The following is a 22,416-nucleotide window of genomic DNA, read 5'->3' as shown; positions in this document are numbered from 1 at the left end:
AAGTTAGGGTGCACAACTACTGGGTCCTCTCCCCTACTATATTCTGATTTGGTTCACGCCTAAATTTAATAAGCTTACAAGAAGCAAATGTAACAAGGAACCAAAACCAATTTGAATTTGGAAGTACTTTATCTAAAATTTGATACAACATAAAATTTTTTAGTTTTATGAATTCATTGTCTTTTGTCCAAAAACACATAACCTAAATGCTTGAGTAAAAACTTCAAAAACCTAAAAAAATCTATTATTTCAAAAAATTTGTTGCTGCGGGTGTATGCGGAGTATACGGACAACGGGGTCGACTCGCATTTCTCATATTCCCTCGATTAAGCGAGTGCATTGCAGCAAATCGACTCGCATATCTCATCTTCCCTCGATTAAGCGAGGGCATTGCAGCAAGCATGATTCGCGCACCATAAAGAGAGAGCTCGCAACCGCCCTCTTGCTTGGTCGGCGCCGAACCCCAGGGGCTTGATAGGGAGTTGTAGATTTTAGTTAGTGAACAAGGAGGCAAGAAGAAGCTCGTTTTCACAGAGCAATGGCAAGTTCGTTAGCAGCACAGCTTGAATCAATAAGCTCTACAGGGTTGCAAGCGCATCAAGGCAACAAACGTCCAATTACTCGGCCATCAATTTTGTTTGATCCGCGACAAGCCGGTGACGTTAGTCTCCACACCATTCATGCTGCTGCACTTGAAGGTTGTATTTTTTTCTTTTTTTTTTAATGGAAAATTACAGTGTATTTTTTATGGGCTGTTTTTTGTCGATGATTGCGCTCTTTATTGTCCAGACCCTATTGCTTCTTCTAGAGATGACTTGTAATATGATTCAGAGTGTAAGATTAAAAATGTTTCAACTTGCAGGACTTGATAAGCTGGCGGAGATGGACAAGCGCTTTGCTTCATTTAAGAATACTCTGTTCAGTTTTGAAAGCCAGCAGATAGATAGGGAGCTCCAGAACAGAGAATACAATGCAAAGATAGATAAAACAATTGGTCTTTATTTGCGATTAGCATCTGGACATCTGCTTGTGGGAGATTCTCACAAGACACTGGAGTATTTGATTCGTCGATACAAGTTTGTATACTTTATTCCGTTGAATTTTACATTTCTTGCTTAATGCATATAATTGAGTCACTTATTTAATTGTTAAATTGAGAGTTGAAATTGGCTTAGCTCATTTTGGCTCAAGATCTCACCCCTGCCCCCCGCTTCTCTCCTTAAAAAAGAAAGATAAATATGAGAAACCTCACAAACCATATCTGCTGACCTCATTCAAAATCATCAAAAAATTAATAAAAATCAGGTTAAATCCTGTTTTTATACATCTGCTTGTCGGAGAATCTCATAAGACACTATGTTGGAGAATCTCATAAGACACCAGAGTATTTCATTTGCTGGTATAAGTTTGTCAATTTTATCCTTTGAATTTTTTATGTTTCACACCTATGACAAAATTTCCAGTCTCTTATTTGATCATTATATTGAAACTTGAACTTGGCTTAGCCCATTTTGGTCTTCAGTTGGATCCTGTTGAAATATAGGTAAAAACTATGGCAGAACTTGACAACAAATATGTTAAAAATTCAATCAAGATTAACAAAAAATTTGGCAAAATATCTAGAAATGGATTCTCCTCTTATAGATTCTGTTTTTCTAGTGTGGATTCTGCCAAACCGTTTTTTAGATTTTAAAATGAGGGAGAGAAGGGTAGTCTCCCAGCTGTAAGGTCTGTTTTTCTCATTTTTGGTGTTTTCTTACCGAGTGGAGAGTCTCCTGCATTGTGCCAGTTAGAGTTGCAAGGGTCACTTGGCATAGGATTCGGTCATTTTTTAGGAGATTTGCAGAATCTCAAAACTATGCTTTTGATCATTTCAGACCACCCATGATTATGGGGCTGCAATACAGGTTGTTCAGTTTGTTGCCATCATTTTTATTTGGTTCGAGAAGACTATTTCCAATTTGCCGGCGCCATCATTTTTGTGTTTTTCTTGAAGTTTTGAATGCCCTTGTGTGTGTGTGTGTATTCGTGCTTTTACAAGGCAACCGTGGTTACTTGGTGTTTTATTTAGGAATATGTTGGACAGGTTACTAAAATAACTTTTTTGTGTTCTATTCACATTTTCTTATTTGATTTATCACTGGGGCTTGGCAACTGGTTCTTTGCCCATTTCAAAATATAATCAAGAAAAGTCACAACTTTTGTTTTTTGGTTTCTTGGGAAACCACGACCTTAACCAATCTGGACTGGGATTTGATCCCTGTCTAAATTTGACCTCAGGCACAACCATTTGGTCCAGGTGAACCCAGGTGAGAAATGGTAACATAGAAAAAACAGATGTTAAAAAAATTAAAAGACAATCTAATTATCGCCAACTAACCCTAAAAGTGGATTTTTTGGCTGATAATCTTAGGATATGGTGTTAGGTTATTTGATATGTGTTGGGCCCATATAAAATTTCCATTCCATATGCGTCCTTGTTTGAAGTAATGCTTATCTAATTCATTGGTCAAGAAATTTATTTAAAATTTTGCTCATGTAATTCGGTCATTGTTAAGTTTCACTGCGTTGAACTTGAACCTTTTTGGTTCAAGGTTCAAAGTTCAAGATTTGTCATGCTTGTGTTGTGTTGCGATGGTTTCGCAAGGGTCAGAGTTTTATTTATAGGTTTCATGAAAGACATGTGACTTGCCATGTGGTGACGGCGCGGACTTTTAGAACATGATAAACGGCCGCCGAGGGGAGGAATATTCTTTCTTCAATGATTTGAAATCTGCCATTTATGGCGAGTATGTGTGAGGATTCGCTGTGTTAGAAGTGAAGTGACTTAACATTTAAGGCATGCTTCAGCGCAATCATTTCAAAGTAAGGTCACATGAATGAGGAGTAATGAAGGCAGTTTTTAGTAATGATGGGTAAGATTTTCTCGGCTTTAAAATTGAGTAGTTATCTCGTTGGGATTATTATTTTCTTGAGAAGATTTTGAGGAGTTTTCGAAGCAGGAGAAATAGGCTGCGATAGAGGTTTACAGAGTACTGAGGAAGGTATGTTCAACAACTTTCTAAATTACTGCAGTTTGTTTTAAAAGATCTGGGTATTCTGTTAGCTGCTTGTTTCTGTTTCCACTTTCCTTCTTTGCCTGGAATTAATTGGGGAAAACCACGAACTAAACATGAGACCTATTTTGCCCAAATTGATGAGCTCATCTTCCCTTGTAAGCTCTTTACCAGAGTTAGGTGATACAATGTTAGTTCAGCTGGATTTAGATGTTTTTCTAGAAAGAGTAAGGAATTCAGCCGCAGACCCCATGATGAGAGATGTAGCACAGAGCGGATTATTAGAAGCAGCCGCCTTTCCCACAGTTGCTCCTTGCCCTGAGTTAGTCTTAGAATGTATGAATCATTATGACAAGGGTAATAGATGCATAAGGAAAAACGATGGTGAAGTCTTGTTGTCCATTGATAGACAGACAGTAATGGCAGCCATGGGTATTCCACACTGGGAACCCTATGAAGATTGGACCATTGGTAAATTCTACAGAGTTTTCTCTGAGAAAAAGCAGTATTATAGAACTGTTATTGCTCGGAACTGGGTCCTAAAATTCCAAAAAGGGGGCTCGAGGCTGCCGAGACCTCTAACTCGTGAACATTTAATTCCTGCAATCCGAGACTTGGTAATACTGTTGAGCAGGGTAAAGGGTAATTCCCACTCTTTTTACTAGGAGGACTGGATGTATTTCTTCATCCAGGTCACTCCGGATAGAAGTTGGTTCATCGACTGGGGAACTATCATTGCAGAAAGGTTACATGAAGGTTTGAGTAATTATCTGAGAATGCCTAATTTTTATATGTCATCCCATCTGTTATGTATGCTTGCCTGTGTGAGAGAATGGCCTGGGTTGTCTCATGTAAAATGGGTTCAAGGCATGAGAATTATGAGTATCATCCTAGTCTGACTTTGAAAGGGCATGTTGATGATTATCTCCGTTGGAATGATGTTTTCGTTGGAAGGCTGACCTTTGAATTACAGGGTAATTTGCATAGAAGAATGTCTGCAGAAGCAGTTGAGCTTGTTAACATATATGGCAGTTTCTTTATATAGTTCAACCACTTCACTTACCTAAGAGTTGGAGGATTTAAAGGTGAACCCTTTAGACTACCCAGGTAGCATTTTGATCGAAGTTTCTAGACAACTTGCTTATGTCGCAAAAGATTATGGTGAGGACTCCGACACAAGTGGGATTTTTCCCATTGATTTAGGCCATTATAGCTGTAGGTCAGTCTTTGATGCACTAATCTTGAACTGGAATTTAAAAGGTTTCATTTGAAGACCTTTGTGAAAAGGGATAACTTTGATAGTAAAGGTTTTATTGCTCAGTATGTGAAGAAGATGGTACCTGATCAACATGTTCCTCATTTGGAGGATTATTGGGAGGGTTGCCAAGATGAATTTGAAGTACGGAGAAGGAGTTGGTCCAGATTAACTTTGAAACAAATTCATGACATGAAATTGCCAATGGATACCTCGGGTGTCACCACCGATGATGAAGACATACTTGATTCAGAGTTTATGAAGCAGGTCCATGATGAACCTCTTCCAGAAGTGGATTGGAGCAAGAAGATGGGGGATAGTATTCAGACACGCACCTTCAGTGTAATGTGCAGGATGGAAAATTGGCTTAGGAGTTGCCGATTTCATCCGACACGAGCAACCAGTTCAAGAAGCAAAAGTGGAAAGAGGAGTACCGCAAGTAAAACTTCTATTTTGACTAACATTCCCGTTTCTGATGCAGGAAAAGGACAGGCAAGGATTAAAGAAGAGAAACTTGACATCGGGGTTGAGCTTTCTATTGCTGGTTGAGTGACTAGGTCAAGGTCCAAGAAGAGTTTCCAGCCGTCGGCTTCTCATCTCATTCTGGATTTGGACACAGAAGAAACACTGTGCAAGATGACATCCCTTGTTTCTGAAGCAGACAAGGTTTCAATTGACATGGATACTATTTTCCAGGACCCAAGGACACTCGAAATCCAGTCTCATATAGACCATGCCACGCCACCATCCTCAGCAGGATTTCCACCCATGCCTTCAAAAGAACTGACTCTAGCACCAAAATGGTTAAGTGATTCAATCACCAGGAAAAGGAATGTGGTTCCGGTTTCAGTATCAATGGAGGACGCTATGAGTAAATGTCTGGGAAGGTCTACAAAGCCCAAAAAGTTAAAAACAGAGGCTATGATTGATTTTGACGAGAGCACGAAGCATTGGACTGCAGACATTGCTAGACCCGAGTCCAACAAAGATGCTGCTACGGCTTCTGAAGCAGACTACGCTGTTGAATGAATTGATTTGGGGGTCGGAACCAAAGCCGTAGATGTGAAGCATTTGGAGACTTTGACTAAACGAATTATCTCCCGTACTTGGAAGGACGAGAGAGACAGGGCTGAGTTGAAACAAAGTTTAACACAAATGGCCCAATATATTCATGCTTTGCAGAACAACCCATTACCATTGTCCCAACATTCAGGACCATTTAGTCCAAAATCACCTAGCAATCAAAAATTCTTCGATGAAGTTCAAGGAAATAGGATGATTGCCGAGGTTTTCTCAGAATGGCTTACCTCGATCATGCATCAGGCAACTAATTACATAATGGATTTGATCCAGATTTTCAAAGAAGCCAATGAGGTCACCAAAGCATTGGACTCTGACTTGGTCTCATGGCAGAAGGAGAAATCTAAGTGGGCTGTGATTTCAAAACAGATGCGTGATATTCAGCATTATGGTCTAATGAACTTTCTTGCTGAGAATCAAGTGTCGGGATTAAATGAGGATGTAATGTTTATTTGTAAGGAGAGTATTGAGTGGTGCAACCAAATTATTGAACAGGGTTATAATGAGTCGGCCATTCTGTGTGGCGAATAACGGCCTTAAGGGTGACCATGCAGAAGGACTTACATTGTGTGGATGTCCAATTACTTAAAGAAGATAGCGAAACCCTGGAAGACACTACGGAGATGATTAACCAGTTTAGCAGCCACATCAGACAAATCAAGATGGAGAAATCCTTGTCCGTGGAAGACTTTACAAGGATCTCTAAAGTGGAATCGATGCTCACTGTTTGTCTCGATCACCTGGATTCCCACAGAGATAAAGTGCAGATGGTGAAGAGAAAGAAGGAGCTCTGGAAGCAGAGAGTAATTCATATCAGTTTGCCACACGTAACTGTAATCCAGGAGTTTTCAAAAGTGCATCGAGAGTGGAGCGCGACAAAGGCGGTGATGGTGTCCGTTCAAGACACCAACCCGAGCGATCACACCGGAACTGAGCAGACGGCATGACTAGCACTGCTGGCAGTTGTTTGCCAGTGAGTCTAGTTATTTTCCTTAGTTTCGGTTATACAGTTAGGGTTGCTTTCTATTAACTCTTACGAGTTAATTTTACTTTGGTAAAAAGGAACTATTGGGTCTGGTGACCTATAAATATGTTTTGTAATGACTTTGAGGAGGTTCACTAAGTTTTTGAAAAGACTATCTTTAAGATTGGCTAAAAACATTTTGTGTATGTAGAAAGTGGATGACCATCGATGAATGCAAAATCTTGTTAACAGCTATTTTCAGTTTCAAATCTGTGTGTTTGATATTTGAAGTTTGATTTCTGTGTAAATCTATTTCGAAGAAGGGGCTGTTATACTTTCTATGTGTGCAGAAAACTATTGGCAAATTTCATCTTTATAAGCTTTTCATTTTGTTTTAGTGTTTGTATAAAATCTGTCGGCTTTATATAAAAAGTTATATATGGATCAGTGCTTGCATTCATTTTGTATTGACTGGTGTATGCAATTGCCTTTAAGTGCTTTTTGGTGAAAAGCATTCTATTGATTGTATGTAATTTGGAGCTGAACGAATATTTACTAGAGGGAGCTGTACCTTAATTCAGAGGTTAATCAATATAATTATTTTCCAACTGTTTGGTAAAAAGTTTATCTGCCTTTCTACGACCCGCAGTGCTTTAAGATTAAACAAATAAGGAAAGACAAATCTGTTTACCAACAGTATGTTTCCAGATTTGCCTGGTTCAGGGTCTCTACCCATCCCAAATGGGGTATTTTAAAATGCAGTTAAACTATGTAATTATTTTCCATAAATGTTTGTAATTTTTGGAATAGTGAAATGTTCAAATGTACAATGTTCACATGCAAAAACATAGAAACATTCCTAAAAAACCCCTTCAAAATTTATCATGCATTACGAGCAAGTATGCAAAATAAACTCAATGTTTTTTGCAATGGGAAAAACTAGAGCTTTAATATACTTTTCACCTGTTTAAGCTCAAAATGGCTTCGTCTTGGTATTCTTTCCTAACTTTTCCTGTTGAAAATCGATCTTATCTCCATTTTTGGTTTTTGCAAATTCATTTTTTTAAAACTTGGTGGTCATGGTTTATGGGATTTTTAACTTTCTCCTTTATTACCTTTTTAACAAATTAATTAATTATTATTAACTCATATGTATATATGTTTATATTGTTAAATTATTTATATTTCAAGACTATATGTAAGTATATAATTATATAAGATTGTGAAGATTCTAGTTAATGACTACATATAGCTTTTTTTGCCTTGACGTTTTGGATTACGCTCAATGGTCCATCATTTGGAAGAGGATAGGGATTGTTTTTAACTTTATCCTTTATTACCTTTTATAATCAATTAATCAATTATTATCAACCCATATATATTTGTTTATATTATTAAATTAGTTATTTTTCAAGACAATATGTAAGTACATAATCATATAAGACTTTAAAGATTCTAGTTAACAACTACATATAGCTTTTTTTGCCTCGACATTTTGGATCACACTCAGTGATCCCATCATTAGGAAGAGGATAGGGATTGACTCAACAAACCAAAATGATTTTTTCTTTTTTTCTTTTTAAAACTCGAGTAGGGGTTTGGGGGTGGCAGCCCTAGTGGGGTTGAGGGGCAGTGCTCTTAGCTGGTCAAGGGGTTGTGCCCTTGGCTTGCTCCTTTTTGCAATATAGGCTTGGATTGAGGGCTGGAGCACCTACAACCAAGCTCAAACTAAAGCCTTTGAGATCACCTAGACCTTCATGGCACATGCCATTTTTCATAACTTTATTGTTTTTAACCAAGCTTCAAGAGTCAACGTTTTGGAATTGCACTTAGTGATCCATCATTAGGAAGACGATAGGGATTTATTGAAGAAACCGAAATGATTTTTTCTTTTTTTCTTTTTAAAGCTAGAGTAGGGGTTTGGGGGTGGCAACCTTGGTGGGGTTAAGGGGCAGTGTTATTAGCTGGTCAAGGCTATGTCTAAGGGTTTTGCCCTTGGCTTGCTCCTTGTTGCAATATAGGGTGGGATTGAGGGGTGGAGAATCTATGACCAAGCTCAAATTAAAGCCTCTGAGACCACCCAAATATTTATGGTACAAGCCATTTTTCTTAACTTTACCGTTTTTAACCAAGCTTCAAGAATCAACATTTTGGATCATACTCAGTAATCTATCATTAGGAAGAGGATAGGATTGATTCAATAAACCAAAATGATTTTTTCTTTTTCTTTTTTCTTTTCAAAGCTAGAGCAAGGGTTTGAGGATGGCAACCCTGGTGGGGTTAAGAGGCAATGCTCTTAGTTGGTTGAGGGGCTATGTCTAGTGGTTGTGCCCTTAGCTTGCCCCTTGTTGCAATATAGGGTGGGATTGAGCAGTGGAGCTCAAATTATAGCCTTTGAGACCACCTAAACTCATGGCATGTGCCATTTTTTATAACTTTATCATTTTTAACCAAGCTCCAAGAGTCCTCCAAACCCTTGAAAAATTGCAAGTATTGAAACCATAGAGTGAGTGTTTATCTTTTTTTTTTTTTCTGTTCTTTTAAAATAATTGTCCACTTGATTGTGATGGCCGTTTTTTCTAAATGAGACTTGACGAGTTTGGTAGACAAGACTCAATGAGCTTGGTAGACAAGCAGGGAACCTATTTCCCGAGTCTCTAGATCTTGGTTTGACTAGTTCACTTTGAGTTTGGGTGAGTCTTGTAGCTATGATATTAATCCTTTTGTTTTTCCTATAATATTTTATGATTTGACAAGTGGCACTGCATTATCAATTTCAGCCGTGTTCTGAACTTTGTATTCAATTATTTATGTTTTGTGTAAACTATGGTGTTTAATATATTGTGTGGCCAAACTCAGTCGTATTGAACTGAGGGGGAAAAAATGGACAAAATTGCAAAACTTGAAACCCTGAACCCAAACTTGGATTGGCAACATAGGCCATAACTGTTAGCTAACTATGCACTCAAAGGCATTCATGGTTTAGGGCTTCCAAAATAAATACAAAACTCTATTAAGGCTTTCTTCATTCGGTCATTTGCCCAAGGCATGTAGCACAACATTACATCATAAAACTAAGTCTTCCAAAATAACAGAGAAGAAACAGTGATTGATGAAATCCTGTAGCTTAGAGGCTCATATAGTAGAGATTATGGCTTAAATGTAGTGCTATAGTTGGTGCATTTGATGCCTAAAATAAACATTCTAAGATAGAATGTTGACTTCATGGGATGCCTAGTAGCATAGTCAGTGACATGGACAAGTAGTTCCTGAGTCTCTTTTGGTAGGAACTTTTTAGATTGAATGGGAGTTTGCTCATTCCTAGCACTAGCTACCACGTAGAGACAGATGGACAGATTGAGATAGTGAAGAAGTGGAAGGGTATGTCAAGAATTATATTTTAGGACAATAGAGAGCATGGGTGAAATGGCTGCACCTTGGAGAATCTTGCTATAATTCTATGTATCATATGTCTATCAAAATGTCGCCATTCATGGCCTACGGGTGTGAATCTCCTTATTTTTTTGATTTGCTCTTTGGGGATAGTAGAGAGCCTAAGTCAAGAGATTTCCTATAGTAAAGTCAGGACATCACGAAATCATTGAAGGCAAACTTGCAGCAAGCGTATGTTAATCAGCATCATATAGAGCACAACTTCGAGGTGGGTGACATGGTTTATCTCAGTCTCCAGCCATATAGCCAATCCACTCTCAAGAAGAGTGGGTTATAGAGAAGCTCAAGCCCTAGTTCTATGGTCCTTTTAGAGTCTCCAAAAAGGATAGCAGAAGTAGCCTATGAGCTTGAGTTACCAACTAGCAGTAGAGTGCATAATCTATTTCATGTGTCTAGGCTCTAAAAGGTGCTCGGGCATAATGTGGTTCCTTCATCAGAATTGCCACCATTAGATGAGAAGGGGAAGTTAATTTTGATTGTAGAGGCCATTTTGACTACAGGGAGCATACTTTGCGGAAGAGGGTCATCAAAGAGTCCTTAGTTAAACGGAAGAATTTGTTGGTAGAGGATGTAATGTGGGAAAATGAACATATATTGCAGCATCTAGAGTTTGAATTTCTTGGGGACAAGCAAGTTTGGGGAGGGCAAATTGTAATGCCCCCTTCCTAAGCACCATTAGTTGATGACTGTTAGCCTATTCAACAGGTTCCCTAAGCTAATTAGTTAGGATTAGGGGACTCATGATGACCGTTCAATCCAGTTTCTTTGGTGATGACAAGTGTTGCATTGAGATCAATTAGTTGAGAGTTACATTATGGCCTATTCTAGACTAGATTTAGACAACTTGTCTGTATTTAGGATTAGGGACTCATGATGACCGTTCAATCCAGTTTCTTTGGTGATGACAAGTGTTGTATTGAGCTCAATTAGTTGAGAGTTACATTATCACCTATTCTAGACTAGATTCAGACAACTTGTCTGTATTTACTATTTTTATTAAGTGACAAACTAGACATTGACTTGGTTAGTTGGTAGTATTTCTATTTTGGGAATGTTAGTAAATGCATGTGATGTTAATTTCTAGGTAGTTATTTTCATTGTTCCATGGCCGTTGGGGACAGGGAGATGGGGGGACAAAGGGAAAAAGTTTGGGGGATAGGTTTCGAGGACGGGGGGACTTGGCTCTGGAGGGGGGGAACGTGTTTCCGTGGAACACTGGAACTTATTTTTGTCTAGAGCAATTTATTTAAATAACGTTAAAATATTTAATTTAAATTAAAGATTTAATTTTAGCATTAGCATTCTTTAATTTAATATATTGACTAAGTGGGCACCTAAGTGAGTTATAAGGTGTATATCAAAATATTAAATAAAGTGAACTTTGGGGTAGTGGGTGCCAATATTGGGAGTCATAAGGAGATTTTAAGTTAAATTAAAAAGTGCAACTCTAAAGTGGGTGTGGGGTATTGGAGGCCTTTATAAAGGCAGTTTGGATCTCATTTTGCATTATCTTGGATTGATATTTTGAGAACAAAACTTGCTGGATTGCACTTGTTCATTTCTTTGGTTTGTGAGAACGAAAACCTTGCAGTGGACGTTCTTGTAGTGAAAGATCTAACCTGGAGGATTTGGTGGTGTAATTGTTGGCAATTGACACTCATCCGGTGGTTACTGATGCTTGACTAGTGGTTTAGGGTTGTCATTGATGGCAACTCTTCTTGAAGATTCTATCCGGTAATCACGGATTTTGATATCCGGAAGTGGATATGAACCGGTAATCAGTTAATCGGTATTTCAGGTTGAGCAGAGCAACTTTTGGTTCGGAAGCTTTCCGGTGATTGCGGTGTTATGAATCGTGCATGGGATGATAGGGCCGACATAGAGACATCATTTTATCATTGAAGTGGTGATCCGCTTTTGTTTTTGGTGATCCGATCAAGTCGACTCAATTCTACACGTTATAGTCTAGGCCGACTTGATAATTGTCTATTTTGTGATTGCGGATATATAAGACGGGTGCAAAAGATCTTTTTGGAGTGTAGTATGATTGCATGCGAGCGAGTAGTGATCGAGAATCCGTTTTGGCACAATTTCATGTGCGCATTCTTGATTTGGTAGTTGACTGAGACAGTGAGCAGAGTAGAGTAGCAGAGGTGATACAGTTAGAGTTTTGAACTTAACCGGAATTGATTCTTGGCATATTCAGATGCTATTTATTAGTTCATTTCTTATTGTAATCTTTTGTAAATAGTCGTAAGGCAGTGTGCCTTCCTCCGGGGTTGTAGCCCCTGTTTTGTATTGAGTTGTGAGCTCTAGGCAGTGTGCTTGAATGCATGTGCATTCCCCACTTTGTAATATTGTTTTGCTACTGGCCATAGTAGAATAATATTGTGGGTTCAAATCTCACCGTGGTTTTTCCCATTTGGGTTTCTACATAAAAATCTTGGTGTTATGATTTTGTGGTTGATCATCTTGTGTTTTTGCATTTTATTTTCTTACACTTGCTTCCGGTTGATTGGGAAAAAGTTTGGAAGTTTGTTTGTTTGTAGATCACTGATTCACCCCCCCCTCTCAGTGATCCCTGATTTCAACAATTGGTATCAGAGTCTAGTTCCTCTGAGGAAGCCTAACCGCTTGAGGAAGGTTCGGGAGATTGAATCAATGGATTCCGGTTTTCAAAGACAACTTTGTGTGGCACTTGAGGATCTTGATGCAGCAAGAAATGAGATCAGTACCTTGAAGAGAAACCTGAGTGTAGCTGAAGACTTCATTAACGATTTGAAGGATCAAGTGAACACTTCAAGAGACAAGAGGAAGGAATTGATGGACAAGCTGAGGGAGAAGGAAGATCAATGCATGGAGAATCGGGACAAAGTTGATGAATGTGACAAACTTGCAAGAGTGAATGCTGCCCTGAAGAATGAGATGCAATCCATTGTGATGAAGCTAACTAATGAGATTGAAGACCAAAAGAAGAATGAAGAAAGTTTGACTCAATCATTGAAGGAAAGAGTAGATGAATGCTTCAGGCTTACCTATGAGAATGACTAATTGAAGCTAGAGTTGACATAGACAAGGAATAATGGTCAAGAACTTGAGAGACAGATTGTTGCCCTAAGAGATGAGCTTGCTGCTACAAATGAATACAAAGACAAATTCAATGCTAGCTCAACAAGGCTTAATGAGATGCTGGAGAGTCAAATATACGGAAAGGATATGCAAAGACTTGGATTTGAAAAGGGAGAATCCTCTGAATCTGGACAAAGCAATGCAAAACCTAATCGAAAGAAGAGCAAGAACCCTCCAGTAAGACAACCTAATGCCTACAAATTCAATGGTAGATGTTTTACTTGCAATAAATTTGGTCATATGGCGAATCAATGTAGAAGTAAGATGAATAGTGGAATGATTAATATGAATAATTGTTCTACCTTTACCGGTCAGTGTTTTATATGCAATAATTTTGGTCACAAGTCAAATATGTGCAAAGCAGTAATAAATAATTTTCAAAACAAGAGATGCTATGCTTGTGGGATGTTTGGACATATCTCTAACCAGTGCAGGACGAGACCAAATCAAATGAACTTCAGACCTATGCAGAATGTTGTTTGCCATGCATGCAAATAAAACCGGTCACATTGCAGAATATTGCAGAAGAAATGTGAACAAGAGTGCTCCGGCAAACAAGAACAAATCTGATGACAAAGGCAAGGCAAAGATAGAGGAGATCAGATGCAAGCATGAGAAGATGTGGGTCAGAAAGGATGAATCTAAGGCAGACAGTGGATTTGCACCTGATTTCGGTGCAGGATCTTCATCTGCTAACTAAGGCATTTGGCCTTAAGGGGTGGCATCTTCATGCAAAATCTTGCAGAAACCCCTTGGAGTGATTTGTGATCGATCATGGTTGATTGAAGATGCTTGGAGATGAATATCCAAATCTTTAGATCATTCGGTGAGATTGATTGATGTTGAATAGGGCATCCGGTTGAACCTTATCGGTATATTTATGTCAACTTTATATTAGGGTTTGCGACGTTAAAAAGGGCAAATGTGAATCATTTCTTACACTGTGAGCTAAGAGAAGAAGCTGAAGAGCAAGGCGAACAAGTTATCAAGGCGATCTAAGAGCTTAAAGCAAATTCGACAAGAGTATCTACGCATCCGTCAGACGCAAAAGGTATTTTCAGAAGCTTATTTTGAACCCTAAATTTCTCAAAATGGCATCATCTTCTGTCAATACTCCTTTGGTAGTTGAGGTTTCGGAGAGAGCAAGGCTGCAATTCAAGAAGCACCCATTTAAGTCTGTAGAGGATGATCCGAACGGTGCATTCTTGTCCGTGCCCTACAGTGTTTTGCATGTCGACAATGTAAGAGCCTATATCCACTGCAATATTGAAGAAACCGGTAATGAGGTGATTCTGGCACTCTACAATCAACACCTCCAGGACAGGAATGGAAATCTTAAACCGAAATATGTGCAATTGTAGAGGAAGGGTTTCATGCAGTTCTTGCATTTCCCCGTAGTCAATGAGGATGAATGGGTAAGATATATTCTGAGTCGTGTGCATGATGAATTTATTTGGTTAGACAAGCCGTACAAGATCACCAAGCAAGCCATTCATGCAGTCACATGTTTGCATCAAATCGGTGACAAGCCGAATTTGAGGAAGGTTGGTAACACAACCGTCACTAAGGCAACTGGTGTGCAGTTTGATAACAGATCCATGACTATTGATGATATCCGGGAGCATGATGTGAGATTTGTATCTATGATCATTGGTTACAAGGTCTGTCAGTCTAGTAGACTGAATTTTGTCTCCGATATAGCCATTTATGCAGCTTATCAGATGGTGAAGGAAGACATGCATTATGATCTTTGTTCCGTCCTTCTTGAGGAGCTCTTGAGTAATTGGAAGAAGATAAAATTAGATAAGAAGAATGTATTTAAGTTTGGTTCTTTGATTATTTGTCTGGCACTGTATTTTATGAATGAAATTCCAGCTACAGGCAGAGTGCAATGGGCATTTGATTTCCGGTGTCCACTTAGATAAAGCAAGGTTTTCAGAGATTAGGAAATAGGGAGACTCAGACTGCCACCCTATGGAGCTTTTTCAAGACTTTTCAAAGCCGAATGAAAGACAAAGAAAGGATTCCCAAAGAGATTGTTGAAAAATATGAGAATACTATATGCTTCATGGTGGACAAAGACCAATGTCACATGGAAGTTGTGGAGCCCAGGACAGCTTGGATTTTGCCGATGGGATATGAAGTGGATGGTCAGACTTTGAAGTTTATGCCCAACACCTTCTGAGCAAACCGGTGGACCCCAATGAACCAAGGTTTGGCACTTACAAGGAGAAAGATTTGGAGTTGCACATGCAGTTCACAACCCCTACAAGGAAATGAAAAGTATCTAAGATGGCTGAGGAAGTGGCAGTGCAGATGGGATTTACTAGAGAGGCGGTGAAGCAAGCTAGGGAGAAGCATGCTAAGATGCAAGCTAAGGAGGAATCCAAGAAGCCTAAAGCTGAACCGGTTCCTTTTAAAGCTAAACCCAAGGAGACCAAGTCTGCCCCTACTCCGGTAGTTCCATCTATAGGATAGAGCTCGTCCAGAAAGGGAGTTTTGAACAAAAGGAGAAGCCCAAACGAACCTATGTTGCTGTGTCTTCGGTGGCCCTTTGAGACTAAATCAGATGAAGGAGCAGATAAGGCTAAGAAGAAAGGAGAATTTGTAAGGGTGGTGAGGAAACCACAATCCGGTGGTGTAGTGTAGAGCAAGAAGGCTAAATCTGAACCTACCCTTACCGAAAGACCCAAGAGGGGAAGGAAGCTCAAAACTCAACTTGATGATGATTTTGAAACCGACAACTTGCAAGGTAAATATACATTTGTTCCTCCAATGACAATAGATCAATTGGTTGATGAGATAATTGTTGATGGGAATTTGAAGAATATTGAAGCATATTATGAAAATCTAGTCGAGGCAGACCAAAGGAGAGTTGAGGAAGTCATTATTTTGTACTTGCATAACTTTAGCAAAACTTTGATTGAATTGGAATGGAGTATCCCTAAGGATCTATATAATATTATTGATGCGAGGAGATTGACAACCAACAAGATTGATAAGGAAATGAAAGAAAGAGAATTGATCAATGTCTGCACCTGTATCTCCCAAGATGAAGCCAAAAGGCTCATTGAGGAAGCGAATAAGAAAGAATTCAGAAGCAGAAATGGGGTGAACAGGTTGATGATAGGTTGAGTTGAAGAAATGAGGAAGGAGACTGAGGATATCTGGAGAAGAATCATATAGAACAATCCTCTATACAGTGATGCAGTTCAGACTCCTCATCTGAAAGTAAAAGAAGGTGTCTCCGGTGATCAAAAAAATGAAACTCAGACTGAGGGACATCCGGAAGACCAAGGCAATGCAACACTTGATGCTGAGATCAATGTGAATCCTTCGGTGGTAGATGGTACTGGATAAGTCCCTGAGATTCAAAAGGATGATACTGCACCAAGTAGCAACACCGATGCATAGGATAAAGGGGATGGTGATGAGGAAAAGGAGCCATAGAAGACATAGGTGCAAGATGCTGAGGTAGATAAAGGGAAGGGAGTTTTTGATGTTCCGGCAATTGACACTCATCTGGTCAAAGGGACAAGGACCCTACCTCAGATCTCTATCAATCTTGATGGCCCCCTAGATCTTGGACAAATGTCTCCTGCTGAGAAGCTGATGCTTGCAGCAGCAGTACAAGCTCAGGCCAATCAAGATCTGGTCAAATCAGAGACTGAAGACAAGAAGCTTATTCTAATGTCTGTTGATGTGTTGCAGAAGGTGGCTCCGGGTGTACAACTTGATACCAATTCTAGCCCCTCTGGTAAATTATTACAATTGATTAATAATGTAAATAACAATTTTGATTTTGTGGAGAAATCTACTGCTAAGCGAGTATTAGATAGATTCAAGGAGGTGAGAATACAAACATTACGGAAAATGACAGAGGATGATAGAGTAAGATTGAATAAAGGTTTGCAGACAATCTCTGATGCGTTAACAAAAGGCGGTAAAATATATAAGTCTTGTCTAATTTTGCCAAAGTTCATAGTAGACATAGACAAGCAGATAAGTATCTGTCAGGGTAAACTAGCTGGCATCTCATAGTCTTTTGATTCTAATGTATCGCTAACTAGTAGTGCAGAAGGGTAGATAATGGCTCTCAATGATCAGATCTCGAGCCTTAATGCAGACAAGGACAAAATTTTGAGGAGAGTTGGTGAACTCCGAAATCTTATTGCCCCCCAGAGGGACACCATGTTGAGTAATAAGGTTGATGGCTTGAAGGCTACGGGACAACTTGTTCCATCTGAATTGAAGGATGTGGAAATTCATGCATATGTTTTCAGTGCATTCATTACAGTTTTGGAAAACTTGAAGATAGGGTGGGATAACCACTTAGGATTTTTGAAGACCATTTTTGCTGATATCTTCAAATACATATAAAGTCTCTAGTAGATATCCCTGTATATAAGTTTTGGACAGTACCCCATTTGAAGACCTTTTTTGCTGATATCTTCAAATACATATAAAGTCTCCGGTAGATATCCCTGTATATAAGTTTTGGACGGTACTGCATCTTTGGCATTGCTGTCAAAGGGGGAGAGTAAAGGTGAAAAATGTACAGCTAATAAGGGAATAGAAGAGTGTAATGTATATAGTATGATACAGGTTTTAGAATTCTTTGTCTAAGAGGGAGCCTTAGAAATTTTGATAGCAATTTTGATCCAGTGTACAGGTTTCAACACTTAGTCATTTTTCACGAGTGTTGCCATCAATGTCAAAGGGGGAGATTGTTGGTAATTGACACTCATCCGGTGGTTACTGATGCTTAATTAATGGTTTAGGGTTGTCATTGACGGCAACTCTTCTTGAAGATTCTATTTGGTAATCATGGATTTTGATATCCGGAAGTGGATATGAACCAGTAATCAGTTAATCGGTATTTCAGGTTGAGCAGAGCAGCTTTTGGTCCGGAAGCTTTCCGGTGATTGCGGTGTTATGAATCGTGCATGGGATGATAGGGCCGACATAGAGACATCATTTTATCATTGAAATGGTGATCCGCTTTTGTTTTTGGTGATCCGATCAAGTCGACTCAATTCTACACGTTACAGTCCAGGCCAACTTGATAATTGTCTATTTTGTGATTGCGTATATATAAGACCGGTGCAAAAGATCTTTTTGGAGTACAGTATGATTGTATGCGAGCGAGTAGTGATCGAGAATCCGTTTTGGCGCAATTTCATGTGCGCATTCTTGATCTGGTAGTTGACTGAGACAATGAGCAGAGTAGAATAGCAGAGGTGATACAGTCAGAGTTTTGAACTTAACCGAAACTGATTCTTGGCATATTCAGATGCTATTTACCAGTTCATTTCTTATTGTAATATTTTGTAAACAGCTGTAAGGCAGTGTGCCTGAATGCATGTGCATTCCCCACTTTGTAATATTGTTTTGCTACTGGCCATAGTAGAATAATATTGTGGGTTCAAATCCCACCGTGGTTTTTCCCATTTGGGTTTCCACGTAAAAATCTTGGTGTTATGATTTTGTGGTTGATCATCTTGTGTTTCTGCATTTTTTTTTTTACACTTGCTTCCGGTTGACTGGGAAAAAGTTTGGAAGTTTGTTTGCCGGTAGATCACTGACTCACCCCCACTCTCAGTGATCCCTGATTTCAACAGTAATATCCCCAATGGATTTTACCCAAAAATTTCACCTTTCCAATCTGAATTATTTTTTCAAACAGTTTGCTTGTTGGAGAGAATCTGTTGTTTCAGATTTTGCAGAGATAATGTCCTTATATAATATCACATAATAGATATGCTTCTAATGATATCTGAATTTATACATTCATATCTTGATTTTGAACAGCAATGTAAAGTGAAACAGTAAACAATAAACATTTAAATCTGACCTTCATTGCAGTTTGTTAACTCCTTCAAGTACGTGTGCTTATGAGGATAATATAGCAGACATTTAATTCTGACTTTTATTGCAGTTTATTAACTCCTTCAAGTAAATTTCATTTTGAGGATAATATAACAGTCCTGAATAATATTATCAAGCTGTTGCAAAACACCCTCCAATGCTGAAATGAGAGTATATTGAAGAACAAATTAGAAATGCTTACACAAACTAACCTCCGGCTGAGCTGCTAGATAAATAATAATAATAAGCTCATTGAATACTATATTACTGCTGTTGATGACTGTGTGCCAGCTGTCACCATTTATACTAAAGTACACTCCTATCCCAAAAAGGCAAGTCACCAATATTAGAGTCCTACTTGCATTCAAACTCCTTTAAGAACTCAGCATATAATTTCAAAGGATGAAGCCTCTTACCTTTTTGCCTTTAAATGATTCCAAAAAGGCAGGTCAATTGATTTGGAGAGTCCTAATGAAACTAAAACTCTTACCAAAGGCTGCGTCAAGCTTTCTCCATCCTCATGTCTCAGCAGTTACTTTTTCAACCAACTCAAAATTTTTCAAAAAGACAGGTCGATTGTTAGAAGACTCCTATATGTTATGAGAGTCTTTCAAAAAGGCTATGGCTGTCTTTCTAACTCCCATTGTTCTTGATATCCAAGCGTTGACCACATTCCTTAATCTTTTTCATTTTCAGGCCACGTTGGCAAAAAAAGACCCAACTTAAGCTTTCAATTAAACCTCACGCCACAAAGTCAAGTTGACCAGCTTCGTACTTTAGTTTGTGCAAGCATATGGGACTCTATTTTCCATGGCCCCTTTTATAAGGTGAGATGAATATATTACTTGCCATAATTTGATTCAAACCCAATGCACCAAAGAGTAGTTGTTGAAGTGCAGATGCAAAATCTGAGTGATTCCGCCAAATCACTAGGTAAGGAGGAATCTTTGTGATGTCCCCAAACTGAACCTCATCAAATATTGTTAATGTCAAGAAAGCTCCTTGTATTATCTTTATAATTCAAAGAACAAACATTTACAAGATGACAATCAATGATTTACAAGCACTTTTGAATGACGTGATAAATGATGCAATTGGAATATATAAGTTATCAAATATCAGTGGCAATCTGCATAAAGAATTGGATAGCAAATGAAAGGGAGTAACAAAGGCAATAGTGAAATAAAATTATAATTCACTATATTAACAATGGAGGAAAAAAAAAAGATTAATATCTTAACTCCTAAAATAATTAAGATTTATAGACAGCGATGCATGAAGAAGTTGTCTTAAAAGAAAGCGATTATATAAGGCAAACACATATGGAACATAAACGAAGACATATTGCCAGCCACGTAAGCAATGACCTGGCTGAATCCAAAAGTAAATAAGGCCACATGTAGATGGAAATGAATAAGGACCGGTCAAAGAATATAATGACATAGAGCGATTATATGGTTCCTTCGACATACAACATGTCGCAAGTATGGAGCATTGGACGTCGGGGAACAATAGTAAAAGAATATGGGTTCTACGGTAGCAACCCCCATCTTAGCAAAGAATCTGTTTGGACATCCACCATCACATGATGTAAGAGTCAGCGATTCGTACAATTAAGAAGTTAAAGAATTGATAATCGGGCATGGAGAATCGATAGAAAGTAAAAACAAAGATTTCGACTTCCTTGCCAAAAAGATATCACTTTAGTTATCAAGCATGGATAAACATATTTATGATACAGAGATGTTAAGAGAATGACTAACTGATCGCATTAAGGAAGGAGGTTGGCATCGATATTGCCCAGTAATTGACAATGTATGTCGATGATAATATGACATAAGGAGCATTACTGATAACAATTAAGGGAATCGATTTAGTAAAGAAGACTAAGCGATTAGCATACTAATGAAATGGTGTGATTGGTATACAACGATTAGCAATTGTTATTAATATAATTTGTAATCATCTTGAAGAAGCGCAAGAATGAAGGAATGCATCTGATCATTACCAAAGGGTACAATTCTTTCAATTTGAAGCCATATAAGCAAGATATTTCCTATTCTATTGGGGGGAGATATGAAGGAAGCCATAGGAGACATGAATCATATGTAACTAAAGGCGGCAAGATAAAAGGTTGTCTATATCAAGTGCCTTTATTTTTATGCTTTTTCATGCATTTGCTTTATCATGTGAGCCTAGGTGGGGGCCAAACCACTCGATCTTTTCTTTCCAAGATCACCTAGGTGGGGGCAAAACACTTGATCTGTTCCAAAGATTGCCTACATGGGGGCTAAACCATCTTTCCAATCTGCATCATCTTTCTTGCCTTGGTAAAGGCCAATCTACTATGTTCCAATTCCAATTGCCCTATCGCATGGCAATCTAGCATGTCGCTACCCATGCCAGCTAACTTATCTGCCCTATTGTATGGTGATCCGGCGTCTTGCTACCCATGCTAGTATATCATTTCGCCCTATCATATGGTTATCCATAACGACGTTCCAGTTTGCCCTATCATATGGTTATCCATATCGGCATTCCAATTTGCCCTATCGTATGGGCATCCATACCGGCTTATCATGCCCTTTCATATGGCTCTCGGCATGGCGCATCACGCTAACCATATCGGTGTATCTTGTACCAATGGCGGCCACCCTATCTTGTATCTTTTCGTCACCAGGGACTTTCCTCCACGGCAAGGCTTGTTCTTGTTGCGCTTTGTTCCAACTTCTTTATCATATCTTATCATCCATCAGGCTAGACTGCAGCTAGCGTGTTGTCGATGTTCCAAGTACCGATTTCTATTCCAAAATTCTAGCATCATATTGCCGGGGGCAACTTCGTCTGATCAACGAGCATTTGCTTCTCTATCGCGATATTTTCTCCTCTATACCTTTTCTACCTTTCCTACTTTAGCTTCGCATCTCTTAACAAAGACATACTTGCTAAAGTGGGGGCAAAATGTAGAGTAAAAAATATCACCCTCATCACCCTTAGTGGCAATTGCGACATGTGGCGGCTCCCCCACGCTGCTTGGAGGGCAGGTTCACTAACTTGTCCTTTTGTCCACCGAAGAAGTCCATGTCAGCTTCCTCAGATGCGTTACCAACTCTGTCGATTTGACAAATTCGCAGACGTAGACGCGACGTAGATATGTCCACGCGATGCGCTACCAACCCGCCACCCTGCCAGCTAGCAGGTTGCTGTTGGGACGTTACGACCCACTCCAGGAAGGAATCGTAACGCCTCCTTGCGCGGCCACCGACATTCAAATTCGTCCCTTAGCCTATATCCTTGGTTTTGGGACATTTCCAGGGGATCTTTTGGCAGATTGGAGACTTGCTCTTGGAAATTGAAGCTCTTGGAGACACCACCACCATTGTTGTAGCATCGTCGAGCTACCAAGCATACCAACACTTGCCAAGCACTAGGGGAGTAATCTAACTCTATCTTGCATTTCTATTATCTCGTTTATTTTCCAATTACCAAATAGCATAGTATTGTCTTTGTATTTGTCTTTGCTTTCTTCTTTATCAGCTTCTTCATCATCTTCCTTTTGCGTGGCTTTTTGGGTTGTCCATGGAGGTGGAAACACCAAGACGAGGGTCTGA

General features: G+C 39.0%; 1 protein-coding gene across 1 annotated transcript in view; it reads left to right on the top strand.

The window, feature by feature from the left end:
• The first annotated feature begins 253 nt into the window (after positions 1-253).
• Positions 254-22,416, top strand: part of LOC131031430 (uncharacterized protein At3g06530) — a 254,996-nt gene continuing 232,833 nt past the window's right edge. The window contains exons 1-2 of the mRNA XM_057962549.2: positions 254-698; positions 863-1,076. Coding sequence (XP_057818532.2) covers positions 539-698; positions 863-1,076 — 374 coding nt within the window. The 5' untranslated portion in view covers positions 254-538. The remainder of the gene's footprint in view (positions 699-862; positions 1,077-22,416) is intronic.

This window comes from Cryptomeria japonica, chromosome 6, assembly GCF_030272615.1.
Source record: "Cryptomeria japonica chromosome 6, Sugi_1.0, whole genome shotgun sequence".
Taxonomy (NCBI): domain Eukaryota; kingdom Viridiplantae; phylum Streptophyta; class Pinopsida; order Cupressales; family Cupressaceae; genus Cryptomeria; species Cryptomeria japonica.
Note: the sequence above shows the minus strand (reverse complement) of the source record. Positions and strands in the feature narration are given on the sequence as shown.